General features: G+C 34.8%; 1 protein-coding gene across 1 annotated transcript in view; it reads right to left on the reverse strand.

The window, feature by feature from the left end:
- The window catches only part of LOC101887413 (elongation of very long chain fatty acids protein 6), a 96,133-nt gene that overhangs the window by 7,677 nt on the left and 60,769 nt on the right, over window positions 1-27,687 (reverse strand). Inside the window, exon 3 of the mRNA XM_059124391.1 lies at window positions 15,231-15,368. Coding sequence (XP_058980374.1) covers window positions 15,231-15,368 — 138 coding nt within the window. The remainder of the gene's footprint in view (window positions 1-15,230; window positions 15,369-27,687) is intronic.

The raw sequence follows: 27,687 nt of genomic DNA on the forward strand, positions 1-27,687 counted from the left end.
AAACGGGGCAACTCGCACCGTAAAATGTAAATATTCCAAAGAATATTAAACCGAAAATGTAAAAAAAATTGGAAAAAGGGGAAGATCACCCCGTCATTTTGCTTACTTTCATAATTTGATGGATTTTCCCGTAATTACTGTGTTCTCAATTGAAAATTTGATCCATTTCCTTAGCATTCAGAAGGTATTTTACTAGAAAAATTTAATCATTTCACCTTGGATCCAATCTCACACACATTGTTACGAAGTATGTTGTAATTATGAAATCTAAAACGATTTGAATAATTGCTTGTCCTGATACACCCATATCTAGTGGTTTTAATTACACAAAACCTTGCAACATTAAATGTGGGTTATTAAATATTAATTAAAAAATTATGATTATTTAATGTTGTCTGTTTTATAGACTCCATTTTCCCGTGACCCCTATTATGGGCAAGTGATCAAATAGAAATTCTCTATAATTGCCGCTTGTACGATTAATAAATGAAAATTAACCATTAACAAGTCTATATGTTTTATAACCTCAATTGCGAGGTAAATTTAAATCATTAAGGTAATTTTAAATTACCGGCATCGTTGACTCATAAAAAGGTGAATAAATTAAAAATGTCTTGTTTTCGGGCTGTATTATTGCAAATTGCCAATTTTCGTCATGTTAATGGGAATTATACAGAGTGAGATGAAAAAACTGCAAACAACTTCAGATGCTGTCATTTCTAAGCCACTCGTCCGACAGCTGTTAAAATTACTGCAGTGACAGATCATTATATTGTTTACAATCGTACAAAAGCATTTTGGTGAGAATTTTCCAGAAAAAAAGTTATTCGTGATGGAATGCTTGCGTGATAGTGTGATTTCTTTATATTTGGCTGGAACACCACAAGTGGCAATAGTTAGAGCACTCCAGCATTTAAATGTGAATAAATCTTTTGTGTCTCGTACCATCGCTCGTTACCGTGATACTGGTAGCGTAGCCCGACGTCAAGGAAGTGGACGGAAGAAAACAGCAACATCAGCAGAAATGGTTCGAAAAGTGAAGAAGCGACTTGATCGAAACCCGCGTCGCAGTTGCCGAAAAATGGCTCGTGAGCTGAACATATCGCAATATTTCATTCGCAAATATTGAAAAATGAGCTCGGGGTAAGCCATTGAAATTCCAAAAAGTGCAAGAACTTACACCGCAACCGAAAAAATAGACTCAAAAGAGCTAAAGAGTTGCTTCGCTTGGCCGAAAGTGGTGAACTGCCGAATTTGATTTTCTTCGATGAGAAAACATTCGCTGTCCTGCATTTTGTAAACAAACAAAAGGATCGTGTTTACTTGCCAAAGAAGTCAGCTGAAAGTGTGCACCTTCGGTTGGCCACTAGAACACCATAGCGATGGTGTGGGCCGCCATAACAGCCGATGGTCCCTCTCCGTTCGTATTAATCGACCGTGGCATCAGAATAAATGCCGAATATTGTCGCGAAAATATTCTGGAGGGTGTATTAAAGCCTTTGGCACGCATACATATTGGCGCAGACCTTGGACATTCCAACAGGACTCAGCACGCGCCACCCAATAATGATTACAAAATGAGGTTCCTCGCTTCATTTCCAGCGCACAATGGCCACCAAAATCTCCGGAAACCAATCCGTTGCACTATTGTGTCTGGAGAATTTTGGAAAGCAAGGTTGGCACTAAAAACTACCAAAGTGTCGATCACCTCAAGCTAGCGCTTCCCCGGGAATGGACCAAAATACCGCAGAGCAACATTCGGGCTGCGTGTGACGGTTTCATTGGTCGTTTGAAGGCCATAATTCGTGCCAAAGGTGACCAATTCGAACAAATCTAAAGTTATTCTAAAATTTGATGCTATTTCCGACATTTTTGCTTTCATTCAATAAAAAAAAGTAAAAATTATGGCGTTTGACTTTGACCGCCCTGTAGGGAGGTATCGTTATATCGGGGCTATACGAAGATCAGGACCTGCACAGACAATTTTCTGACACAGGCTGTAGTACCTATTAGGAACTTCAAATAGGAAATTTCAAACAATTTCAGTTAATTTTGTACCTAAAATCGTCAAAATACCGAATATTGGGAGGTCCTGATATATGGGGCCTATACAAAGACCTGAACCTGCGTGGGCAATTTTCTATCACAGGCTGTAGTACCTATTAGGAATTTCAAATAGGAAATTTCAAACAGTTTCGGTTAATTTTCTACCTAAAATCGTCAAAATACCGAATATTGGGAGGTACTGATATATGGGGCCTATGTGTCGACCTGGACATGCATAGACAATTTTCTGTCACAGGTTGTAGTATCCATTTCGAAATTCAAATGCCAAAATTTAAAACAATTCCGGTAAATAATGTCGCTGAAATCATCATCGGGGCTATACCAAGACCTGGATCTGCATAGACAAATTTCTGTCACAGGCTGTAGTACCCATTACGAATTCTCAATAAGAAATTTGAGCAACACGAGTGAATAATGTCGCTAAAATTATCAAAATACCAAATATCGGGAGGTACCGTTATATCGGGGCTATACGAAGACCTGGATATGCATAGGCAATTTTCTGTCATATGCTGTAGTACCCATTACGAATTCTAAATACGAAATTTGAAATAATTCCGATCAATAATGTCCCCAAAATCGTCAAAATATCGAATATCAGGGGGTAACGTTGTATATGAGCTACACGATATCGTGGACCTATATAGACTTTTCTCTTCCAGTGCGTAAAGTGCTTAGAAAGAGCTACTAGCATGGATTTTTAGACAATTCCTTTGAAAAATGTAGCTAAAATCATCAAAATACCGAATATAGGGAGGTACCGTTGTATAGGTGCTATACTAAGATGTGGACCTATATAGACAATACTCTTGCAGGGGGTGAAGTACTCAAAAGGAACTCCTTTTGTGGATTTTCAGACAATTTCCTTGAAAAATTTGGCTACAATCATCAAAATACCGAATATTGGGAGGGGGTCCCGTTATATAGGGCCTATACGATACCATGGACCGATATAGCCCATCTTCGAACTTAACTTGCTTGCAGACAAAATACTGATCTGTACAAAATTTTAGCTTCGTATCATTATTCGTTTGGATTTAGCGTGATTACAAAAGATGAACGCACGTATGGACGGGCAGACAGGGCTAAATCGCCTTAGAATTTTACGCGGATCAAGAATATATATACTTTGTTATGTCTAAAATTATTATTTCAATGAATTACAAACGGAATGACGAACTTAATATACCCTCCATACTATGTATGGTGGAGGGTATAAAAAGGCAATGAAATTCCCTGACCTTGAAAGACAGTCCTTTAGACATCATCTTTTTGTTTTTTTGGTTTGCAATTCTGATGATTTGTTCTGGAAGCCAGTTAGTCATTCAGTGTCTCTCACGTTGAAGCTGAAACTTTTCCATGCCGTTAATTGTGAGTCGAAAAGTTTCCACTGTGAATGAACGAACGAACGAGTGATGTGATGCGATTACGACAACAATTGTTGCATTACAGATTATTATGGCGCAAAAGCCACGCGTTAAGTCGCCAGAACAGGTTTCGGTTGTTTTGTTTTCCCTTCCTTTAAAAAGTTGGTTTTGCCTTTTTCTCGAAGTTTTTGTGTTTTTTTTTCTTTGAGCGACTTTCCGTTTTGTTCTTTCATTTGGCTTTTGTGGGGGCTAGCTGAATTTACGACTGCGTCAGACCAAGAATTTACAAATTTGCACAGCCACCACAACTGGTAATGAACTTGAATTTGAACTTGTTCTTTTTTGTTTTTTTTTTATGGCCATCAGTTAAATTTTAATTTGAAGTTAATGTCCGTTTATATATTTTTTTGTTTGGAATTGATTTCTATTAGAATCGTTACAATTTGTTGAGGTTCTTTTTGTGTGTCACCTTGAAGAGTCTATAATAATTGTATTCTAAACATGTTGCGAAAAAAAATGTTTTTATCTTTACAATTAATAAGATGGGGTTTTTAAATTGTAATAAAAAAAATGTGAGGTTGTTTTTTTTAGGCAGGAAGAGAATTAGGAGCTCAAGGTCCATTAAGTTGGAGGATATGCTTTGTTGCTTTATTTTGAATTTGTTTGTCTTTTTACTCAACAATCTGTAACGATTGTTGAGAAAATGCTCATACCTACAAATTAAACAATGGCAAGACAAAAACTAAGAGCAAATGTTACTCGACCGAAGCACTCTCGCCCAGAAGAGGTTTGTAGATATATATATAGCATCTTCACAACAGATCTTGTGTTTGTTTGGATGTGTGAAATTTGAAGTGAGTTTGATGCTTATTTCGCGTTTTATGAGCGTTTTGTTTTTTAAAATCTTGAACCCTATATCGGGGAGGTACCAGAAGAGATAGTCCGATCTCTACCATCTTTATAAGAGATCTTGTGTTGATACAAATATTGAGATTTGTCAAGTCTGAATGGAATCGGATGTTAATTTCGCGTTTTAGGAGTTTCGTGGATATTTTAAATTTTGACCCTTTGTGGGGGAGGTACCAGAAGGGGTGGACCGAAATATTTCAACTTCACAACAGATCTTGTGTTAATAGAAATAATGTAATGTGTGAAATATGAAGAGAACCGGATGCTTATTTCGGATTTTATGATCGTTTTTCTTATTCGAAACTTTGGCCATTTGTGGAAGAGGTACCATAAGAAATGGTCTGATCTCTACTATCTTTATAACAGATCTTGTGTTGATAAAAATATTTAGATTTGCCAAGTCTGAATGAAATAGGATGTTAATTTTGCGTTTTAGGAACTTCGTGGATATTCAAAATTTTGAACCTTTGTAGGGGAGGTACCAGAAGGAGTGGACTAATATATTTCAACTTTACAGCAGGTATTGTATTTGTAGAAACAATGGAATGTATGAAATATGAAGAGAACCGGATGCTTTTTTCGCATTTTTTTGATCAATTTGGTCATTGAAAATTTTGGCCCTCTGTGGAGAAGGTACCAGAAGTAGTGTACCGATATATTCCATCTTCACACCAGACCGTAGGTTAATAAAAATATTGTGATGTGTGTAATATGAAGACAATCGGTCCCTTACATCACATTTTATAAAAGTAATAATTATTCAAAATGTTAACCCTATGTGGGGGAGGTACTTGATGAAGTGGACTGTTATTGTCCAATTTCGTACCTGACCTAACACTGATGCGAATATTAGAATTTGCAAAGTTTAGCAAAATTGGATTATCTTTTCTCTTTCTGTGCAGTAAAATATTTTTTTTAATATTTCGGGGACTGATATTGCCTATCTCAGAACTCGATCTAAATTTGATAATAATATTATGATGTACCAAGTTTGGACCAAATCGGATATTCCCTTAGAGAGTTAACGTGCGCACCAGCCATCCAATTGAACAGACAGACGGATATAGCTAGATCGATTTCAAATGTCTGGATTTGGTCCAAAGAGACCTAAGGTCTAAAACCGTTACTTCGATGAGGCACGTTTTGGACTATGAAATGATATATACCCTCTCTCGAATTAAACCAGGAAGCTAAAACTTTGTCAACTTCGAACAAGGGATATATCGGTCCAAGATGTCGTAAAGTCCATATATCTTGGCTGCCGATGTACGGTATTTTGATGAGCAACATTTTTAAATGTAATTGTCTGAAAATCCTTGTAAGTACTTCACCCCCCGAAAGAGAATTATCTATATTGGTCTACGATACAGTATATGCCCCATATAACGATATTCGGTATTTTGATGATTTTAAGAACTTTATTCAGTGGATTTGTTTCAAATTTCGTATTTGAAGCTCGTAAAGGATATTACAACCTACGACGGAAAATTGTCTATGAAGGTCCACTTCTTCGTATAGCCCACATATAACGGCACCTCTATATTTGGTATTTTGATGATATTAGAGACATTTTTACCCGAATTGTTTAAAATTTCGTATTTAAAGTTCGACGCAATTGCTTGGAACATTTTTCAAGTTCCTTCAAAGTGGTAGAGGGTAATAAAGTTCGGGCGGACCAATTTACCTGTTTTTTACAAGTTAGATCTACATTCATAATCTGCTGGATTTTTTTCTGTTGTTTACTTTTTTGTGTTGCTCTGTGTAATTTTGAAATAAAATACAACTCTTTTGGTAATTGGCTTTGTTTTTTTTTCTGAACACATCGACAAAATTCCTGGTGTCTATGATCGAATTTTATTCAAATTACAGATGGACTCATGCTGTTTTTTTTTTTTTTTTTTTGCTTTTGGATCTAAGATCAATTTTATGAACTTGTTTCTTAATTCTCTCATCAAGTCGAGTGCAATAACCGCGTTTTATTTTTATAAAAAAATAAATTAATTCCCTCGGGACAAGCGCAATGACCGTGATTAAATAAATAATAATAATATAAGAAAAATTAATTTATTTTTTTATATCTATAGTCATATTAAAAAAACGCGAACACTTAAGAAAATTTCCAGTGAAACAAGTATTTATTTTCAAATTGTGTAAATTTACACTCACTACTGATTATGGCGAGTGCAGTTCGATTGGATTGGGTTAAGTATTATTCTCAGCCTGTTGTAATAATTTCTACCTATTTTGTTTCACTGTCAAACATCTTCAATGGGGTCTATAATTTAACAATGAGTTTAATTATCAAAATCGGTGCTCCGTTCAGAATGTTCATCGAGCCCTTCTTCGTGTGCGTCGACGAAGCTCATTATACCCTCAGCCATATGGCTAGAGAGGGTATATATCATTTGATACGGCCCAAACGTGCCTCATCGAAATAACGGTTTAGACCCCAGGTCTCTTTGGACCAAATCCGTTTCAGGGCATTTGGAATCGATGTAGAGATTTCCGTCCGTCTGTCTAGCTGGCTGGGACGCACGATAACTCTCGAAGGGAGTATCCGATTTGGTGCAAACTTGATACATCGTAATATTATTATCAAACTTAGATCGAGTTCGAAGATGGGCAATATCGGTCAACTCTTTCTAGTACCCTCCCACAAAATGTCGAAATTTTCACAAAAAAAAAAAAAAAATAATAATAATAAATAAATAATTTACTTCACAGAAAGAGAATGCATCAGTGCTAGCTCAGGTGAGAAAATGAACAATATCGGTCAACTGCATCAAGTACCTCCCCCACCAAGCGTCGAGGTTTTGAATAATTACAACACTTATAAAATGCCCGATTATCTTTAAATTATCGGTCCAAAAAAATATATCGGTCAAATCCTTCTGGTACCTCCCCACAAAGGGACAAAATGTGGAATATCCCTGAAGCTCATAAAACGCAAAATTAACATCCGATTCCATTCATACTTTGCCAAATATCAATATTTCCATCAACAAAAGATCTGTTATAAAGATGGTAGAGATCGGACTATTTCTTCTTGTACAACCCCCCCACCCAAATAGGGTACAAATTTTTGAAAAACAAAATTTTACAAATAGAAACATTTTTGCAAACACAAGATCTGTTTTAAAGATGATCTACAGGGTGAGATAAAAAAACTGCAACAAAGTCAAACGCCATAATTTTTTCACTTTTTTTTTAATTTCATTGAATGAAAGCACACAATGTCGGATGCATCAAATTTTAGAATAAGTTTAGATTTGTTCGATTTGTTCACCTTTGGCACGAATTATGGCTTTCAAATGGCCAATTAAACCATCATACCTTACCCGAATTTTGCTCTGCGGAATTTTGGTCCATTCCCGGCGAAGCGCTTGCTTGAGGTGATCGACACTTTGGCATTTTTTAGTGCCAACCTTGCTTTCCAAAATACTCCAAACACAATAGTCCAACGGATTCGTATCTGGAGATTTTGGTGGCCATTATTCGATGGAAATGAAGGGAGGAACCTTATTTTGCAACCTTTCTTGTGTGGCGCGTGCTGAGTGCGATGGTGCTGAGTCCTGTTGGAATGTCCAAGGTCTGCGAACAAAATGTTTGCGTGCCCAAGGCATTAATACACCCTCCAAAATATTTTCGCTATAATATTCGGCATTTATTCTGATGCCACAATCGATTAATACGAGCGGAGAGTGACCATCGATTGTTTTGGCGGCCCACACCATCACCATGGCCGGCGCTTGAGTTTTGGTGGCCAACCGAAGGTGCACATTTTCAGCTGACCTCTTTGGCAAGTAAACACGATCATTTTGTTTGTTTACAAACTGCTGAACAACGAATGTTGTCTTATCAAAGAGCGGAGGAAACCAAAATTTGGCAGATCACCACTTTCGGCCAAGCGAAGCAACCTCTTAGCTCTTTTGAGTCTATTTTCTTTCTGTGCCGTGGTGTAAGTTCTTGCACTTTTTGGAATTTCAATGGTTTTACCACTCCGAGCTCATTTTTCAATATTTGTCGAATGGAATATGGAATTGAATGCGATATGTTCAGATCACGAGCCATTTTTCGGTCACTTTCGATCAAGTCGCTTCTTTACTTTTCGAACCATTTCTGCTGATGTTGCTGTTTTCTTCCGCTTCCACTTCCTTGACGTCGGGCGAGACACAAAAGATTTATTCACATTTAAATGCTGGAGTGCTCTAACGATAACCAAATTTGGGTTTTCAGCCAAATAAAAAGAAATCACAATGTCACGCTTGAATTTCATCGCGAATAATTTTTTTCTGGAAAATTCTCACCAAAATGCCTTTGTACGCTCGTAAACAATGCAATTAGCTGCCACTGGAATGAATTTTAACAGCTGTCGGACGAGTGGCTTAGAAATGACAGCAATCTGAAGTTGGTTGCAGTTTTTTCATCTCACCCTGTATATCAAGTATATATAGTCCAAATATAGCACGTTGTAATATTTATATCAGGAGGTTGGCCAACTCCTTCGGAACCTCCCTCATAAAGGCTCAACATGATAAATAATAAATACGGATGCCAAAATATGTTTAAATAAACATACAATAAATAAACAATAAAAAATAGAGGATGGTATGTACTATTACATCATCTGAATGTTGTTTTAAGTTATTTGCAAAGAATATATTTTAATTGTTATCATGTTTTATAATCAAACATAAAATATTTAAGCTAATTTTATAGTTTCTAATTTTGTGTAAACATTCCGATTTATAGCCAGGTTGCGCTACATTAACAGGTGTGTATGTTATTTCCTACCCCCACCATTGGGGATAGGAAATAAGCAAATTCGCATGCTAATTTTTTATATATTATCATAATACAATCATGTGAATTTATACATAATTATTATGTTGTAGCTGTCCTCTTTTCCGCAACAGTTTTACTCTCACTCGAATTTCGAAATTTAAATTAATTACAAAAAAAAAACAAATATATGAATTTCCATGAATTTATTATTTATTTTGAGTTCAACGAACACTAAATAATGGGACATAACTAGATACTTCAAAAAATTAACATTAAAAACAGATAAAGTCGTAAACTATTTAAATATTAATTTCCAATGACTGGTTTTCAAAGTTTTGAATGGGGAAAAACGTATTTAGAAGATTTATATAAAATTCAAATTGGTATACATAAATCGCCATAATAACAGGTATGTATTGGATCAATAAGACGTTACAATTTTTTTATTTTATGTCGTACACATTTTGTAAATTTATGTATAGATACTACCAAAACCTGTCGATTCCTACATACATTCTTGAACTATTTTTGATTTTTGCGATTCTTCCTCTTTCGAGACGAGCTTTTGTGATGCTGATTTGATTTACACAGAGTAAACGTAACTGCCATATTTCTACTCTCACTCAACTTCTAAATTTTAAATAAAACATAAACTCAAAATATTTTTTATTTCAATGAATTTATTCATTTTTGAGTTCAACGAACATTAAATGAGACTAGATAATTGGATGCGAAAAAAAAAACATAAAATATCGAAAGTCGAAAACACATTTAAATATTTTTGAATACGCTTCGATTGTCTAGTCGTTATGGACATATGTAAAAAATAGCTTCTTTAGCCGATACATTCTATTGTTAAGTATTCTATTTTGATGATACAGAGTAGGTCTGGACTGAAGATGGAGAAGGTATTTTTTTATTACAAAGTAGGAAGGTATTTTATTATTAGCGGATGTTAGCAATAATGGAAAACAAAGAACTTTTACCGATTAAATAACTGCCCTCAATTGATCAAAATCTAGATTCTAATTCAACTCGTTTTTAAAGGGTGATTTTTCGGATTTATATTGCATTAGATCCTTACAATTTAGGTGCATAAAGTATTTGGTAATATTTATGATAACAATGTAGTTATTATTTTAATCGACAATTTTAAGCCTCAAGCGAGCCAATAGATAAAAAATGCATTTAAATGGGAACGTAACAATTCAAAATATTCTACAACAAATTTAAAAGTATCAGCCGACAGATGTATACCCTCTGCCAATGTTCGATTTTTTTAATATATTTTGACTTCTGATGATTATTCAAATTGTTCAACCTCTATGGAGTTGGTTCAGAAAGAATAAGCCAATATTGTCTATTTCGTAGAGGTCCTAAATAAATATGATAAAAATATTACAATGTGCCAGATTTGGACTACTATATCGACCACTTTCTATACTTTATATGAGATATGCGCAAATTTTTGGAAAATGTGGAAATAAGCGTGAGTGGACCGAGGAGGTATTCAATTTTCATACTTCATCTAATACAGATAAAAATATTGGTATGTGCAAAATTTGAAGGAAATCGAATATTTATATTCAATTTTATGCGAAACCATAAATTCCGAGTAATTCCATATTTATATTAGATTTCTGGCTAAGGGACTTGTTTCGCAAGTTATGACAGATAAAAGTATTGAAAATTTCGACCATTTGCTGGTGAGGTACCAGATGGGGTTCGCAGATATCTATCATCTTCACAGCAGATCTTGTGTTAGCACAAATGTTTGTATGTGTAAAATTTGAAGAGAGTTGGATGCTTATTTCGCTATCTTTGAGCGTTTTGTTTTTCAAAATCTTGAACCCTATGTGGGCGAAGTGCCAGAAAGAGTACGTAGATTTCACAGTAGATCTTGTGTTAGTAGAAATAATGGGATGTGTGAAATATGAAGATAGCCCGATGCTTATTTCGGATTGAATAATCGTTTTTGTTATTCGAAACATTGACCCTTTGTGGGGGAGGTACCAGAAGGGATAGTCCGATCTCTACCATCTTTATTACAGATCTTGTGTTGATAAATATATTTGAGATCTGAATGGAATCGGATGTTAATTTCGTGTTTTAGGATATTTAAAATTTCGACGCTTTGTGGGGGTGGTACCAGAAGGGATGGACCGATATATTCCAACTTCTCAGCAGATCTTTTGTAAGTAGGTAATAATGCGATGAGAGAAATGTGAAGAGAACCGGATGTTTATTTCTCATTTTATTAGGAAATATAATTATTCAAATTTTTGACCCGTTGTGGGGGAGGTACCAGAAGGTTTGGTCCGATCTCTACCATTTTTATAACAGATCTTGTGTTGATAGAAATATTGAGATGTGTCAAGTCTGAATGGAATCGGGTGATAATTTCGCGTTTTATGAGCTTCATGAATATTCAAAATTTTGGAGGTACCAGAAGAGTGGACTGATACATTCCATCTTCACACCACACCTTGGGTTAATAAAAATATTGTGATGTGTGCATTTTGAAGACAATCGGACTCTTACATCACATTTTATAAGAGTCAGAATTATTCAAAATTTTGATCCTTTGTGGGGGAGGTACTTGGTGGAGTGAACCGATATTGTCCATTTTCGCAACTGACCTAGAACTGATGCAGAAATTAGGATTTGTAAAGTTGGAGCAACGGCTTATTCTTTCTCTTACTGTGCAGTAAAATATTTTTTTTTGGAAAATGTCGACCATTTCCGAACTCGATCTAAGTTTGATAACAATATTACGATGTTTTACAAAGTTTACACCAAATCGGATTCTTTTTTTGAGAGTTATCGTGACCATCCAGGTGGACTGACGGACGGGAGGACGGACATCGCGAGATCGACTCCAAAGGTCCTGAAACGGATTTGGACCAAAGAAACCTAGGATCTGAAACCGTTATTTCGATGAGGCACTAAAGAACTAAAGAAATGCTTGAAATTGGAAACCTAGGATCTGAAACCGTTATTTCGATGAGGCACTAAAGAACTAAAGAAATGCTCGAAATTGGGGTCAACTCTTATATAGAGGCTACATTATAAAGAAGATCCGCACGACCCATTTTTTAAACAAGTGATTCTTGGAGTAATCCAAAGTTCTCCATAAAGTTTGAAAGCTCTATATTAAATATTGTGAAATATAGCTAAAAATATTGGGGTCTCTTGTTATACCCTCAGCCATATGGCTACAGAGGGTATATATCATTTGATACGGTCAAAACGTGCCTAGTCGAAATAACGGGTTTAGACCCTAGGTCTCTTTGGACCAAATCCGATTCAGAACATTTGGAGTCGATCTACCGATGTCCGTCCGTCCGTCCGTCTGTCTGTCTGGCTGGCTGGTGCGCACGATAACTCTCAAAGGAAGTATCCGATTTGATCCAATCTTGGTACATCGTAATATTTTTGTCAAACTTAGATCGAGTTCGGAGATGGGCGATATCGGTCCACTCCTTCTGGTACCTCCCACACAAAATGTCAAAATTTTCAAAGAAACGAGTTTATTGCACAGAAAGATAAACGATTATCCGATTTTGCTCTAACTTTGCAAATCCCAATATTTGTGTCAGTCCTAGGTCAGGTGCTAAAATGGACAGTATCGGTCCACTCCATCAAGTACCTCCCCCACAAAGGGTCAACATTTTGAATAATTATAACTCTTATAAAATGTGATGTAAGGATCCGAACGTCTTCAAATTTCACACATCCCATTAATTTTATTAGACCAAGATCTGGGGTGAAAATGGAATGTATCGGTCCACTCCTTCTGGTACCTCTCCCCAAAAGGTAGAAATTTTCAAAAAATATTTTCTGCACAGAAAGAGAAACGATAATCTGATTTTGCTCGAACTTTGCAAATCCTAATATTTTCATCAGTGCTATGGCAGGTGCGAAAGTGGACAATATCGGTCCACCCCATCAAGTACCTCCCCCACAAAGGGTCAAAATTTTGAATACTTACAACTCTTATAAAATGTGATGTAAGAGTCCGATAGTCTTTAAATTTCACACATCCCAATAATTTTATTGGCCCAAGGTCTGGTGTGAAAATGGAATGTATCGGTTCATTCCTTCAATTACCTCCCCCACAAAATGTCGAAAATTTCAAAAAAAATATATATATTTATTTTCTGCACATAAAGAGAAGCAATAATCCGATTTTTCTCGAACTTTGCAAATCCTAATATTTGCGTCAGTTCTAGGTCAAGTGCGAAAATGGACAATATTGGTCCACTCCATCAAGTACCTCCCCCCCAAAAGGTCAAAATTTTGAATAATTACAATTCTTATAAAATGTCATGTAAGAGTCCGATTGTCTTCAAATTTCACATATCCCAATATTTTTATTAACCTAATGTCTGGTGTTAAGAGTGAATACATCGGTCCATTCCTTTTGGTACCTCCCCCACAAAAGGTCGAAATTAAAGGTCTAACTTTGCAAATCCTAATATTTGTGTCAGTCCTAGGTCAGGTGCTAAAATGGACAGCATCGGTCCACTCCATCAAGTACCTCCCCCACAAAGGGTCAACATTTTGAATAATTATAACTCTTATAAAATGTGATGTAAAGATCCGAACGTCTTCAAATTTCACACATTCCAATATTTTTATAAAATGAAATATTTCGGTAGCCTCTATCTGGTACATCACGCACATTTTAACATTTTCTAAAAATTATTACATATCTCATATAAAGTGAAGGAGTTAGTCGATATAATCCATACCAGGAACGTCGGAATATTTATATATACGATACGAAATGGACAATATTGGTCCATTCCTTCGGAACCTGCTCCATAGAGGGCCAAACGTTTGAATAATTGTAACACTAGTCAAATATATTTTGATTATTTAATCGAACATAGGCTGAGGGTATATATCTGTCGGCAATACCGACTGATACTTTTTAACTTGTTTATAGTTCAAGAATGTATGAAATGTATAAAATTAACAGTACAAAACTCATAATAAAATCGGATCTAGAACATTTCTTCTTTCAACTCCTATTCCCTAAAATGAAATATTATTGGAGATTTTGATTTAGACTAGGAACGTATAAAATGAACAGTCAATAACGTAAACATATTATTACCACTTTCTTATATAACTTCCTTAAAAAATAGTTTACATAGATACATAGTTTATTCTCAGATTTATAGTGAAATTTGGTGTTGAATTGACACTTTTCCCAAAAAATTAAATTTTATGGGAGATTTTTATATCAGATAGAAAACGTGTACATTTAACAGCCAAAAACGTAAACGTGTAATTTTCATTTTCATATCTATAAAGTTTGAATGTATTTTTCTTAAAAAATATTATAGCCGGATATTTAGTTTATTTTGAAACTTATAGTGAAATTTGATGTAGAATATTTCCTCCTTTGAGACTTTCTGCCTAAAACGAATTTTTCGGTTACCTTCATGCATCAACTCGATCAAAAGGTCGAACAAAAATTAATTAAAAAGTTGAAATATTTTGGCGTACCTTTAGCAAAATTGCAACGAATATTTTCTTAATATATAATGAAAAGAAAGATTTCTCTTCTTCGGCGACTTATAGTGAAATTTGATCAAGAATAATTTTGTCTTTGACGTCATCCTTTAAAAATTGTGTTTTATAAGAGAATTCTGCACAAACTCACATGTGGTAACACTTAAACCCCAAAAGTTATTTTAAAGTTTATAAATTCCTGCCGTTTACGTGAGATTTAAAATTTGAGATTTTTTTTTTAAATTAACCCATAATTTACGAATATAGCTGTCATTACATAAAACCCTCGTCAGTTTTGACGTACTTTTCCGGTTTCAACGAACCTTTTTCAAATCTTACGGCAGCAATTTGGCAACAATTGGGGTTAATAAATTTGTAAAATTTGAAATACATTTCTTCGATACGCTGACGTTACGCTAGCACCCAAAACATTGGTGGTCGAAACAAAAACACGCTTAAATTTCCTGCAATAATATATTCTCACTTGGATTCCCAAAATAATTTCATATGCAAATCGACAAAGCATCAATAACACTTAGATATATAAATATTATTCAAAAACGTGTTGCGGCCACTTACCTAGGAACACAAACGGAATGGAAAAGTCCATAATGACGTAAGACATGCAAAAGTTCTGGAGCGGTACGGAATGCACCCATAATACTGAACATGGCCAGCATTGTATTCCATATAATTAATGGACCACGTAACTGAAATCTGCAATGAGACGGAGAAACGGAAGAAGAAGAAAAAAATGAATAAATAATTAAGATTATTGCAAATAACAACAACAAACAGTAGAAAAGGCATTCTCTAGTAATTAAAATTAATTTAGTTATGTATTTAAGTCAAGCCCACAAATGCTCAACGCCTCTAAGCAACTTAATAGCAGAGCACATTTTTGTTAATGTGCAATTTGATTCCGCAATTAAAAAAAATATAAAAACAAAAAATATGGAAGATTTCCACTACAGGTTTGACGTCGAAGTGAATTAATTTATTCCTTCCTCTTCGAGGTTTGCAATTTTGTGACGATTCGTTTGTTTGTTTTAATTTCGCACATAAGTACCTTGTTTTGTTTACCAAAAAAAAAAAAATAAATTTATTTTGAAAAAAAATAAAAATGTAAACTGAACCTATTTTTGAAGGCCATGAATAGAATTTTTTTAGAAAAAAGGTCTATTTACGGAGTAGTTATGGTGAATATTTCAAGTCAGCTTTAAAGGAATTTTTAAAAATTTTTTTTTAAGAAATTTTCGGGATTAATCATTTTGGAAATATATTTTTAAAAAAGCTTCAACCGTGTAGATTTCATTAATTTTTAATTATAATTTTTAAATTTTTTAAGAATATTTGTTATAGATGTATGTATTACATTTTTAAGACATTGCTCCAGAATTTTTTTAAAACAATTTTGAAGCTATAATAATTTTGTGGATTTCTTAACAAAATTGGAGTTTGGATCTATACAGGGTGAGATAAAAAAAAAACTGCAACAAAGTCAAACGCCATAATTTTTACATTTTTTTTTTTAATTTTTATTGAATGAAAGCAAAAAATTTCGGAAATAACATCAAATTTTTGAATAAGTTTAGATTTGTTTTGAATTGGTCACTTTTGGCACGAATTATGGCCTTCACACGGCCATTGAAACCGTCACACGCTACCCGAATTTTGGCCCATTTTTGGCCCATTCTCGGCGAAGTGCTTGCTTGAGGTAATCGACACTTTGGTATTTTTTAGTACCAACCTTGCTTTCCAAAATACTCCAGACACAATAGTCCAACGGATTGGTATCCGGAGATTTTGGTGGACATTGTGTGCTGAAAATAAAGCGAGGAACCTCATCTCATCGGAGAAAACGAAATTCAGCAGTTCAGCACTTTTGGCCAAGCGAAGCAACACTTTAGCTCTTTTGAATCTATTTTCTATCTGTTGCGGTGTAAGTTCTTGCACTTTTTGGAATTTCAATGGTTTTAGCCGGAGCTCATTTTTCAATATTTGCCGAATGGAATATTGCGATATGTTTAGCGCACGAGCCATTTTCCGTCCACTTCCTTGACGTCGGGCTACGCTACCAGCATCACTGTAACGAGCGATGCGATGGTACGAGACACAAAAGATTTATTCACATCTAAATGCTGGAGTGTTCTAACGATAGCCACTTGTGGTTTTCCAGCCAAATATAAAGAAATCACACTATCACGCTTGAATTCCATCACGAATAACTTTTTTTCTTGAAAATTCTCACCAAAATGCTTTCGTACGCTTGCAAACAATATAATGAGCTGTCACTGGAATAATTTTAACAGCTGTCGGACGAGTGGCTTATAAATGACAGCATTCTGAAGTTTGTTGCAATTTTTTCATCTCACCCTGCATATTGTATGCTAAAATTTGGATATTATGGATTTATGGACTTGTGGATTTTTTTTAAATAATCTTTTCAGAAACATTATTTAGTTTCAGAGTTAATTTCCTAATAAAACTCAATATTTAACGAGTTATGGTCATTTTGAAGTATTCAGTAACTCATGCCTTAAAAAGTGATCACAAATAATAGCTAAAAACGCCGAAAACTCAATATTTAAGGAGTTATGGCCTCCATTCGGAAGGAGCTTGAAAAAATTAAAAAAAAAATCAATATTACTCTTCGTTAGAAATTCACATCTTCCAATTGTTTACTGACATTTTTCTTTTTTGAGTTGTAGATCAATGAATGTTTTCATTTCAAATTCAAAATGTGATAATTGATTGATTGGAAGAAAACAGGTTTTTTTTTTTGAGAATCCGCCCATAACCGCAAAAAAATTAAAAATATATAATAATATTTTTAAATATTATTTGTAATATAATTAATTGATCATAATTAAAAATATACAAATTACAATGTCTAAGATATGTCAAAAAATTGTTTTTTTTTTTTTAACTGTCGGAGATGTGTTTTTTGACGCAGGAAATCTACGTCAAAGATAAAACGAAAATTGCAGTCTATGTTTTTTTAATTATTATCGGCTTAATGTGAAAACATTTATTTTTATAAATTTTGTGTGGAATTTTCCGGTTGTAATGAGTTAATTCACAATAGAATTTATAGAATTTAGAATTTATAGCTCCAAGAAAATCGTTATTCATGAAATATGCCTTATCACATTTTACCAATTTTCTTAATTTAGCTACGGAAAACATTTGTGGAGTCAATGTTAAGGTTAGGTTTTCATTTTTTTAAGTTGTTACCCCATTTCTGTAGCCATGTCAAACTATTAGAGTCCAGAGGGAACTTACAGGATGAGATGAAAAAAACTGCAACCAATTTCAGACTGCTGTTATTTCTAAGCCACTTGTCCGACAGCTGTTAAAATTATTCCACTGACAGCTCATTATATTGTTTACAAGCGTTCAAAAGCATTTTGGTGAGAATTTTCCAGAAAAAAAGTTATTCGTGATGGAAATGAAGCGTAATAGTGTGATATCATTATATTTGGCTGGAAAACCACAAGTGACTACCGTTAGAGCACTCCAGCATTTGAATGTGAATAAATCTTTTGTGTCTCTTGCCATCACTCACTACCGTGATACTGGTAGCGTAGCCCGACGTCAAGGAAGTGGACGGAAGAAAACAGCAACATCTGCAGAAATGGTTCGAAAAGTAAAGAAACGACTTGATCGAAACCCGCGGCGCAGTGGCCGAAAAATTGAAATCGCAATATTCCATTCGGCAAATATTGAAAAATGAGCTCTAGGTAAAGCCATTGAAATTCCAAAATGTGTAAGAACTTTCACCGCAACAGAAAGAAAATAGACTCAAAAGAGGTAAAGATTGGCTTCGCTTGGCCGAAAGTGGTGAACTGCCGAATTTGGTTTTCTCCGATTAGAAAACATTCGCTGTCCAGCAGTTTGTAAACAATCAAAGTGGTCAGCTGAAAATGTGCACCTTCGGTTGGCCACCAGACCTCAAGTGCCGGCCATGGTGATGGTGTGGGCCGCCATAACAGCCGATGGTCGCTCTCCGCTCGTATTAATCGACCGTGGCATCAGAATATGCCGAATATTATAGCGAAAATATTCTGGAGGGTTTATTAAAGCCTTGGACACGCAAATATTTTGGCCGCAGATCTTGGACATTCCAACAGGACTCAGCACCATCGCACTCAGCACGCGCCACCCAAAAATGGTTACAAAATTAAGTTCCTCCAAAATTAAGTTTCATTTCCAGCGCACAATGGCCACCCAAATCTACGGATACCAATTCGTTGGACTATTGTGTCTAGAGTATTTTGGAAAGCAACAATACCAAAGTGCCGATCGCTTCGCCGGGAATGGGCCAAAATACCGCAGAGCAACATTCGGGCAGCGTGTGAAGGTTTCATTGGCCGTTTGAAGGCCATAATTTGTGCCAAAGGTGACCAATTCGAACAATCCTCAACTAATACTAAAATTTGATGCTATTTCCGACATTAGTTTCGCTTTCATTCAATAAAATTAAAAAAAAAATGTAAAAATTATGGCGTTTGACTTTGTTGCAGTTTTTTTTAATCTCACTCTGTAGATATATGCTTGATCAGCGTAAAATTCTAAGACGACAGTATAGCCCCCATATAACGATAACCCTCGATATTCGGTATTTTAATGATTGTAGCCAAAATTTTCAATGAAATTGTCTCCACAATCCACAAAAGGGGTCCAGGATATCGTATATCTCCCATATAACTGTACCTTAACGTATTTAAGCTGCATTTTTCAATGGAATTGTCTAAAAATCCATACTAGAAGTTCTTTCTAAGCACTTTACCCCTTGGAAGAGAAATGTCTGTATAGGTCCACGAATCGTATAGCACACATATTTTGACGATTTTAGGGCCATTATTCACCGGAGTTGTTTTAAATTTCGAATTTAGAGTTCGTATTGGGAACTACAGTCTACGACAGAAAAAAGTCTATGCAGGTCTAGGTCTTCGTATAGCCACTATATTGATGATTTTAGTTACAATATTCACCGAAATTGTTTGAAATTTCGTATTTGAAGGGTAGGCACTAGAGCCTGTGACAGAAAACTGTCTATGCAGGTCCACGTCTTCGTATAGACCCAAAATAACGGTAACTCCCTATATTCGGTATTTCTAAGATTTTCACAGAATTTTTTACTGATTCAATTTTTGATTTTATTATTTATTTTTTTTTTTTTTTGAAAATTTCAAATTGGCTTCAAATGGTGTAGGGTATTCACATGTGTTTTCAATATATATGAATGTATTTTTACTATGTATATATATATATATATATATATATATATATATATATATATATATATATATATATATATATATATAAATTCCTGGCGTTTAGGTAAAATTTAGACTTTTGACGTCTTCTACAACATATAGTAGAATTGAATGACAACTCATTTTGTAGAATATTTTGATTCGCTATCATCCAGTTCAATGAGAGTTTTAACCATATTTTGACAAAAGGTATCAAAAAGGACACTTCGTGACTCGCTTGAGGGTTAAAATTGTTGGCCAAAATATTCCTCGCGTTGTTATCGGCAACATTGCCGAAGACAACATATACCTAAAATATAAACAGATTTCAAGTAATCCTAATGCGAAAATTTCAAAAATTGTGCAAGAGAAGGGAACTTGCCACCTCTTTTTTGGTTACTTTGCGATGTGAACTTTCAAAAAGCCGATAAACGTGTCTTCTATTTTTAGCTCTACTTTCATAATCTGCGGTATTTTCCCGTATTTATTTTTTGTGTTGCACAGGGTGTTATTTTTTCTGCATAAATTGTTGCATAGAAATGTCACGTGTGTTACATAGTTTCGACTTGTTAATTACATTGTTTACTTAAGTGGATAAATGCCACAATTTAGTGATTAAAAAGTAAAAAAAATTGAAATGTAATTGAATATTACAGACTAAATTTGTCAGCCTTGAGAGGAGAAATTATCAACGTGATAAGAAGTATTAAAACATTATATGTCTTTGATGTAAGAAAAACATGTGAATTATAGAGGAAGAAATATCAATAGACGTATATACATATCCAGATTACAAGTTTTTCTATTGATTTCAATTGAACTCGACACCAATTAAAAGATAAGTAACAATCGAAAATGAAATGCTGTTACTAACGTGTCAGTAAACGTGCAGTTAAAGAAAATAATTTCAATTACAATAGACAGTATTTTTTTATAAAAAAAGTAGGAAAAGAATTTAGCTTAAACAAATCTTTTGTAGTCTAAAAATGTTATTGTTTAAAATTTTAACTACAGATTTAACGGTGGAATTTCCAATGAGACATAGAACTTGAAATTTGCTTTATTCCAATTTCGGACCTCCCAAAAAAGAAAGTGTAGATTTTTCTGAATAACTCGAAAGCTGGAAATTTCCACTTGATGAAATTCCCACTTGATGTAGCCAGGATAATACATCATTTGATACGGCCAAAACGTGCGTCATTGAAATAACGGTTTTACACCCTATCCGTTTCAGGACATTTGGAGTCGATCTAGCGATATCCGTCAGTCCGTCTGTCTGGCTTGTGCGCACGATAACTCTCGAAGGGAGTATCCGATTTAGTCTAAACTTGGTACATCGCAATAAAATCATCAAATCAAATTTCGATCTAATTCGGAGATGGGCAATATCATGTATTCATGGTCAAAATTTTCAAAAAAAAAAAATATATATATTGTACAGAAAGAAAAAGGATAATCCGATTTTGTTCCAAATCCTAATATTTGCATCAGTTTTAGGTCAGGTATGCGAATGGACAATATCGGCCCGCTCCATCAGGTATATCTTCCACAAAGGGTCAAAATTTTGAATATTCATGAAGCTCATAAAACGCGAAATTAACACCCGATCATCATACCATCAACACAAGATCTGTTATAATGATGGTAGAGATCGGACCATTCCTTCTGGTAGCTACCCCACGAAGGGGCAACATTTTCAATAACCAAAACGATTATAATATTCGAAATAAGCAGCCGGTTTTTTCATATTTCACGCATGCATTTATTTTTACTAACACAAGATCTGCTGTGAAGATGGGATATATCGGTCCACTCATTCTGGTACCTCCCCCACAAAGGGTCAAAGTTTCGAATAACCAAAACGATTATAAAATCCGAAATAAGCATCCGGTTCTCTTTAAAATACACACATCACAAATTTTTTATTAACCCAAGGTCTGATTGAAGATGGAATATATCGGTCTACTCTTTCTGGTACCTTCCCTACAAAAGGGTCAAAATTTTGAATATCTATTAAGCTATTAAAACGCGAAATTAACATCCATTCAGACTTGGCACATCTCAATATTTTCATCAACACAAGATGGTAGAGATCGGACCATTCATTCTGGTACCTCCGCCACAAAGGGTCAACGTTTTGAATAACCAAAGCTATTTTAAAATCCGAAATAAGCATCCGGTTCTCTTCATATTTCATGCATGCCATTATTTTTACTAACAGAAGATCTGCTGTGAAGATGGGATATACCGGTTCACTTATTCTGGTACCTCCCGCACAAAGGGTCAACATTTTGAATATCCATGAAGCTTATAAAATGCGAAATTAATATCCGATTCCATTCAGATTTGGTATATCTCAATATTTTTATCAACACAAGATCTGTTATAAAGATGGTAGAGATCGGACCATTTTTTCTGGTATCTCTCCCACAAAAAAGGGTCAACGTTTTGAATGAGTAAAACTAATATTAAATCCGAAATAAGCATCCGATTCTCTTTAAATTTCGCACATGCTATTATTTTAACTAACACAATATCTGATGAGAAAATGAGATATATCGACGCACTCCTTCTGGTACCTCCCCCCATAAAGGGTTCAAAATTTTGAAAAAAAAAACGCGAAAAAGCATCCATCTCTTAAAAATTTCACACTTCCTCTTCATCATCATCGGGCTGGCAGATGGTACCAAACCAACAAAGGGTCATAATTTTCAATACTTATATCTGACAAAATTTGCGAAACAAGTCGGCGATTCTATATTCTATCTATACATAAATATTTCTCTTAGCCAAAAATATGATATAAATATGTAATTTATAGGAATTTATGATTTCGTTGGAAAAAGTATAGGGAGTAGACGATATGGTCCAAATATGGCACGTTGTAATATTTTTATCAGACTTGGGTCAGATACGTATTGTACAATATCGGACAACTGCTTCAGAACCTACCCCATAACGAGTCAACAGTGTGAATAATCATAACTCAAGACTGGGCGTATACATCTGTCGGTAATACCGACTGATACTTTTTTACTTGTTGATCTATGAAAATGTGAAATAAAAACGTGAATATATATAAATATATTAATTGTTTTTTTTTTTTTTTTTTTTTTTTTTTGTGAAACAAAAATCCAGCTTCCCTTAAAAAGAAAATACAATTTTGAAATCCCCTTTTAAACATATTCACACCTCAAAATTGTCTAAATCACGAGTAGACGATTAATGGTGCTAGAAGAACACGTTTTATGTCCCCACCACCATTAATGGCTTCATTCGAATTCAAATTTGATTACATTTAGCAAAACCTCAAACAAAACTGGATACAGTATTATTTGGGTTTTTTTGCATATTCGAAAAATATAAACATAAAATTCCCCCTCGAACTAAATATGAATACTAAATAGGGAATCGACCCCATATACAAACAAACACACACACACAATAACGAATTGCGTAGTGAATTCTATCGGAGATTTTCGATTAAATGGTTAAATTCCTGAATAGCATCACAATTTATCTATGTAAATATTTTTTGGTATTCTTCCTACTTTTTAAACAAATCTTGTTATTCTGGAAATGGTAATATTCGATTTTGATTTTATGAACATGTATGAAAGTAGATCATTTTTAAGAGAATTCAAATATTGACATTTTGACAAACAATGGATGGATGATTCAAATTTGAATAATTTTTTGTGTTGAAATGGCAGAGATAATTCAAAGAGTAGCTGCTACGTAAATTAATATTTAAATTTGCAAAATACATATATTTTTCAAAATGGAAATTAAAATTAAGACATAAGTTCTGTATTCCATGGAGATCTATATGATTGTTTACACAGCATTAAATTTAGACAGCATTAAATTATTTTAAAACAGGAACTGAAAAAATTAACCATATGCCTGATTAATCATCACTAAATTATTTATTTCTTTTTTCACCAAAAAAAAAAAAAAATATTAGAAAATATCAATTGTAAAAAATGGCGATAGCAAATAGTTCCAAAATTTTTTGTATTACCATGAAAAGACTGAATGACAAACCCGCGACCATAACTTATCTAAATCGCAAGTCGACAGCTGTAATAAAATGTGAATATTGTGCCAAATGGTCGAAGGAATTAGTCATCGCTTTTATCAGGAGCGGCCAGAGAATATCGGTAATTTTTTGGGCGATAAGAAGACAAAGTTTACACCACCAAGTGTGTGTGCGCGCGCTTGTGAAGTCCCATTCAGGTGTTCAGCATTTCGATTTTTCACTTGTCATTATCTAATAAACTAATAACAATTAGAAGAGTGATTGATTTTGTGCGAGGGAAAGCAAAACAAACCATAAAAACTTGCAGGTGTTATTATTTAGAGGCGGCCTCCCCAATCATATGTTTTAGATAAAAATACATTGGGTGTGTTCCGGTACTTTTCAGAAAATCGTAAAGTTGAACAACGGAAACCGAGGAGGAGGATGCGAATTTTAAACACTTTCCATAGCTTGCAATAGGGCCCCCTTTAAACATTTCCAAACTTAAGGACGCTACGCGTTTTGAGTTGTACAAGGGCGTAGTTAGTTTTTAAATACAGGGAGAGATGACAAAACTTCAGACTGCCGTCATTTCTAAGCCACTCGTCCGACAGCTGTTAAAATTATTCCAGTGACAGCTCATTATATTGTTTACAAGCGTACAAAAGCATTTTGGAGAGAATTTTCCAGAAAAAAAGTTATTCGTGGTGGAATTCAAGCGTGATGGTGTGATTTCTTTATATTTGGCTGGAAAACCACAAGTGGCTATCGTTGGAGCACTCCAGCATTTAAATGTGAAAAAATCTTTTGTGTCTCGTACCATCGCACGTTACCGTGATAGTGGTAGAATGTCAAGAAAGTGGACGGAAGAAAAAAACAACATCAGAAGAAATGGTTCGAAAAGTAAAGAAGCGACTTGATTGAAACCCGCGTCGCAGTGGCCGAAAAATGGCTCGAGAGCTGAACATATCGCAATATTCCATTCGGCAAATATTGAAAAATGAGCTCGGGGTGAAGTCATTGAAATTCCAAAAAGTGCTGTGCCTCGGCACAGAAAGAAAATAGACTCAAAAGAGCTAAAGGGTTGCTTCGCTTGGCCGAAAGTGATGAACTGCCGAATTTGGTTTTCTCTCTCTCTCTCTCCGATGAGAAAACATTCGTTGTCCAGTAGTTTGTAAACAAACAAAAGTGATCGTGTTTACTTGCCAAAGAGATCAGCTGAAAATGTGCACCTTCGGTTGGCCACCAGAACCCAAGCGCTGGCCATGGTGATGGTGTGGGCCCCATAATACCCGATGGTCGCTCTCCGTTTGTATTAATCGACCGTGGCATCAGAATAAATGCCGAATATTATCGCGAAAATATTCTGGAGGGTGTATTAAAGCCTTGGGCACGCAAACATTTTGGCCGCAGACCTTGGACATAACAACAGGACTCAGCACCATCGCACTTAGAACGCGCCACCCGAGAATGGTCACAAAATGAGATTCCGCGCTTCATTTTCCAGCGCACAATGGCCACCAAAATCTCCGGATACCAATCCGTTGGACTATTGTGTCTGGAGTATTTTGGAAAGCAAGGTTGGCACTAAAAAATACCAAAGTTCCGGTCACCTCAAGAAAGCGCTTCGCCGGGAATGGACTAAAATACCGCAGAGCAACATTCGGCCAGCGTGTGACGGTTTCATTGGCCGCTTGAAGGCCATAATTCGTGCTAAAGGTGATCAATTCGAACTTATTTTAAAATTTAAAAAAAAAATGTAAAAATTATGGCGTTTAACTTTGTTGCAGTTTTTCTATCTCACCCTGTGTCCGTTACCTCACGCATATTTCCACATTTGCTAAAAATGTGCGCATATCTCATATAAAGTATAGGAAATAGTCGATATAGTCCAAATCTGGCACGTTGTAATATTTTTATCAGTCTTAGGTCAGATACGAAGTGGTCAATATTGTCCAACTGCTTCAGAACCTCCCCCTGAAAGAACAACAGTTTAAATAATCATAACTCAAGGCTGGGGGTATACATCTGTCGGCAAAACCGACTGATACTCTTTTACTTGTTTAACTAGTTTTTGAAAACTTTCAAATTCTTTCCAAATGGTGGAGGGTATCGAAATTTCGACCTAGCCGAACTTAGCTGTTTTTTTTTTACTTGTTATTGGCTAATTTAGGTACCGTTTTCATGGTTATAGTCTTATTGTTTTGTCTGTTTATTTGTATATAAGAGAAATAAAAAATTAATTAAAGCAAATTGATAAAACAAAGTAACCAATCTCAACCTCATAGTTGGCTAATAGCAGTACTTATTATTTCTCTATTATAAATTGCGGTGTTTTGAAAGTTATTTTCATTTGTGATTTAATTTCATGAATCAATTAAAACTTTAACGGGGTAGAGGAAGGGAGAGGACGAGAGAAAACAATGGTAGTTATTGTGCAACAACGCCGCATATAGTCATTTATAATTAATCCTCAAAACACCTCAGAAGCAACTTTATTTTATCAAGCAAGCAGGAAACCATTTATATGATGACGGATCCTTTACTTTCTTGTTCAGCTTGTACCTTGAAAAGTTCGTTATTAAACTTCAAACTTTCAAAATATTGACTGCCCTATTGTATTTAGTGGTCATAAAATCTTATTGCTATTTTGGTGTCCTCCATAGCTAAAAATATCCACTATTTTCTCCAGAACATATGTAAAAACGATTATTAGCTTAGTACACCGATATATACCGATACTTAATTCGTGACGTTGCCTCTAAGTCCAGCTATTTCAATTAACTTAAAATGTAGCTACATTGTATAAAGCACAATGTACAACCATACAATGTTTATAATTGTAGTAGGAACTGTGATAGAAACCATTGCGACATAACGGGAAAAAATTGAAAACGAATTGACATATCTCGACCTTATAGTTGGCTAATAGCAGTACTTATTATTTCCCTATCATAAATTGCGGTGTTTTTAAAGTTATTTTCATTTGCTATTGAATTTTATGAATAAATTAAAACTTTAAGGGGGTAGAAGGAGGGAGGGGGAGAGAGAGACAGAAAACAGTGAATTGCAACAACACTACATATAGTAATTTTTAATAAATCCTCAAAAGATTTTAGAATCCATTTTATTTTCTCAAGCAGGACAGAAGAAGACGGAAACTTTCCTTCCCTGTAGAACGTGCGCCATAAAAAGTTATTTTTAAACTTCAAACATTCAAAATATTGACTGTAATATTGTATTTAGTGGTCATAACATTTTATTGCTATTTTGGAGGCCTCCCTAGCTAAAAATGTCCATTATTTTCTCCCAGAATACAAGTAAATAATATAAGCAGTTCGCCCTTATATCAAAACTTTGCTCATGATGTGACACTTGATCCTTCCTTTTTCAATAAATTGCAAATGAACCTGGTTGTGGTGGGAAATAGAATCGTCGAAAATTATGTGTTTAGTTAAATAATAACAAGTGAAATTGTATCATCCGGTTTTGCCAACAGATGATTACCCTCAGCCAATGTTCGATTATTTAGCCAATGTTCGAAAATTGTGGCGCCTTGTGGGTGAGGTACCAGAAAGGGTTCGCAGATATCTATTATCTTCACAATAGATATCGTTTTAGCCAAACATTTTTGCTGTGTGAAATTTGAAGAGAGTTGGATGCTTATTTCGATTTCTTTGAGCGTTTTGTTTTTCAAAATCTTGAACCCTATGTGGGAGACGTACCAGAAGAAATGGTCCGATCTTTATCATCT

Source organism: Musca domestica, unplaced genomic scaffold (genome assembly GCF_030504385.1).
Source record: "Musca domestica strain aabys unplaced genomic scaffold, Musca_domestica.polishedcontigs.V.1.1 29, whole genome shotgun sequence".
In the NCBI taxonomy this organism is placed as follows: Eukaryota; Metazoa; Arthropoda; class Insecta; order Diptera; family Muscidae; genus Musca; species Musca domestica.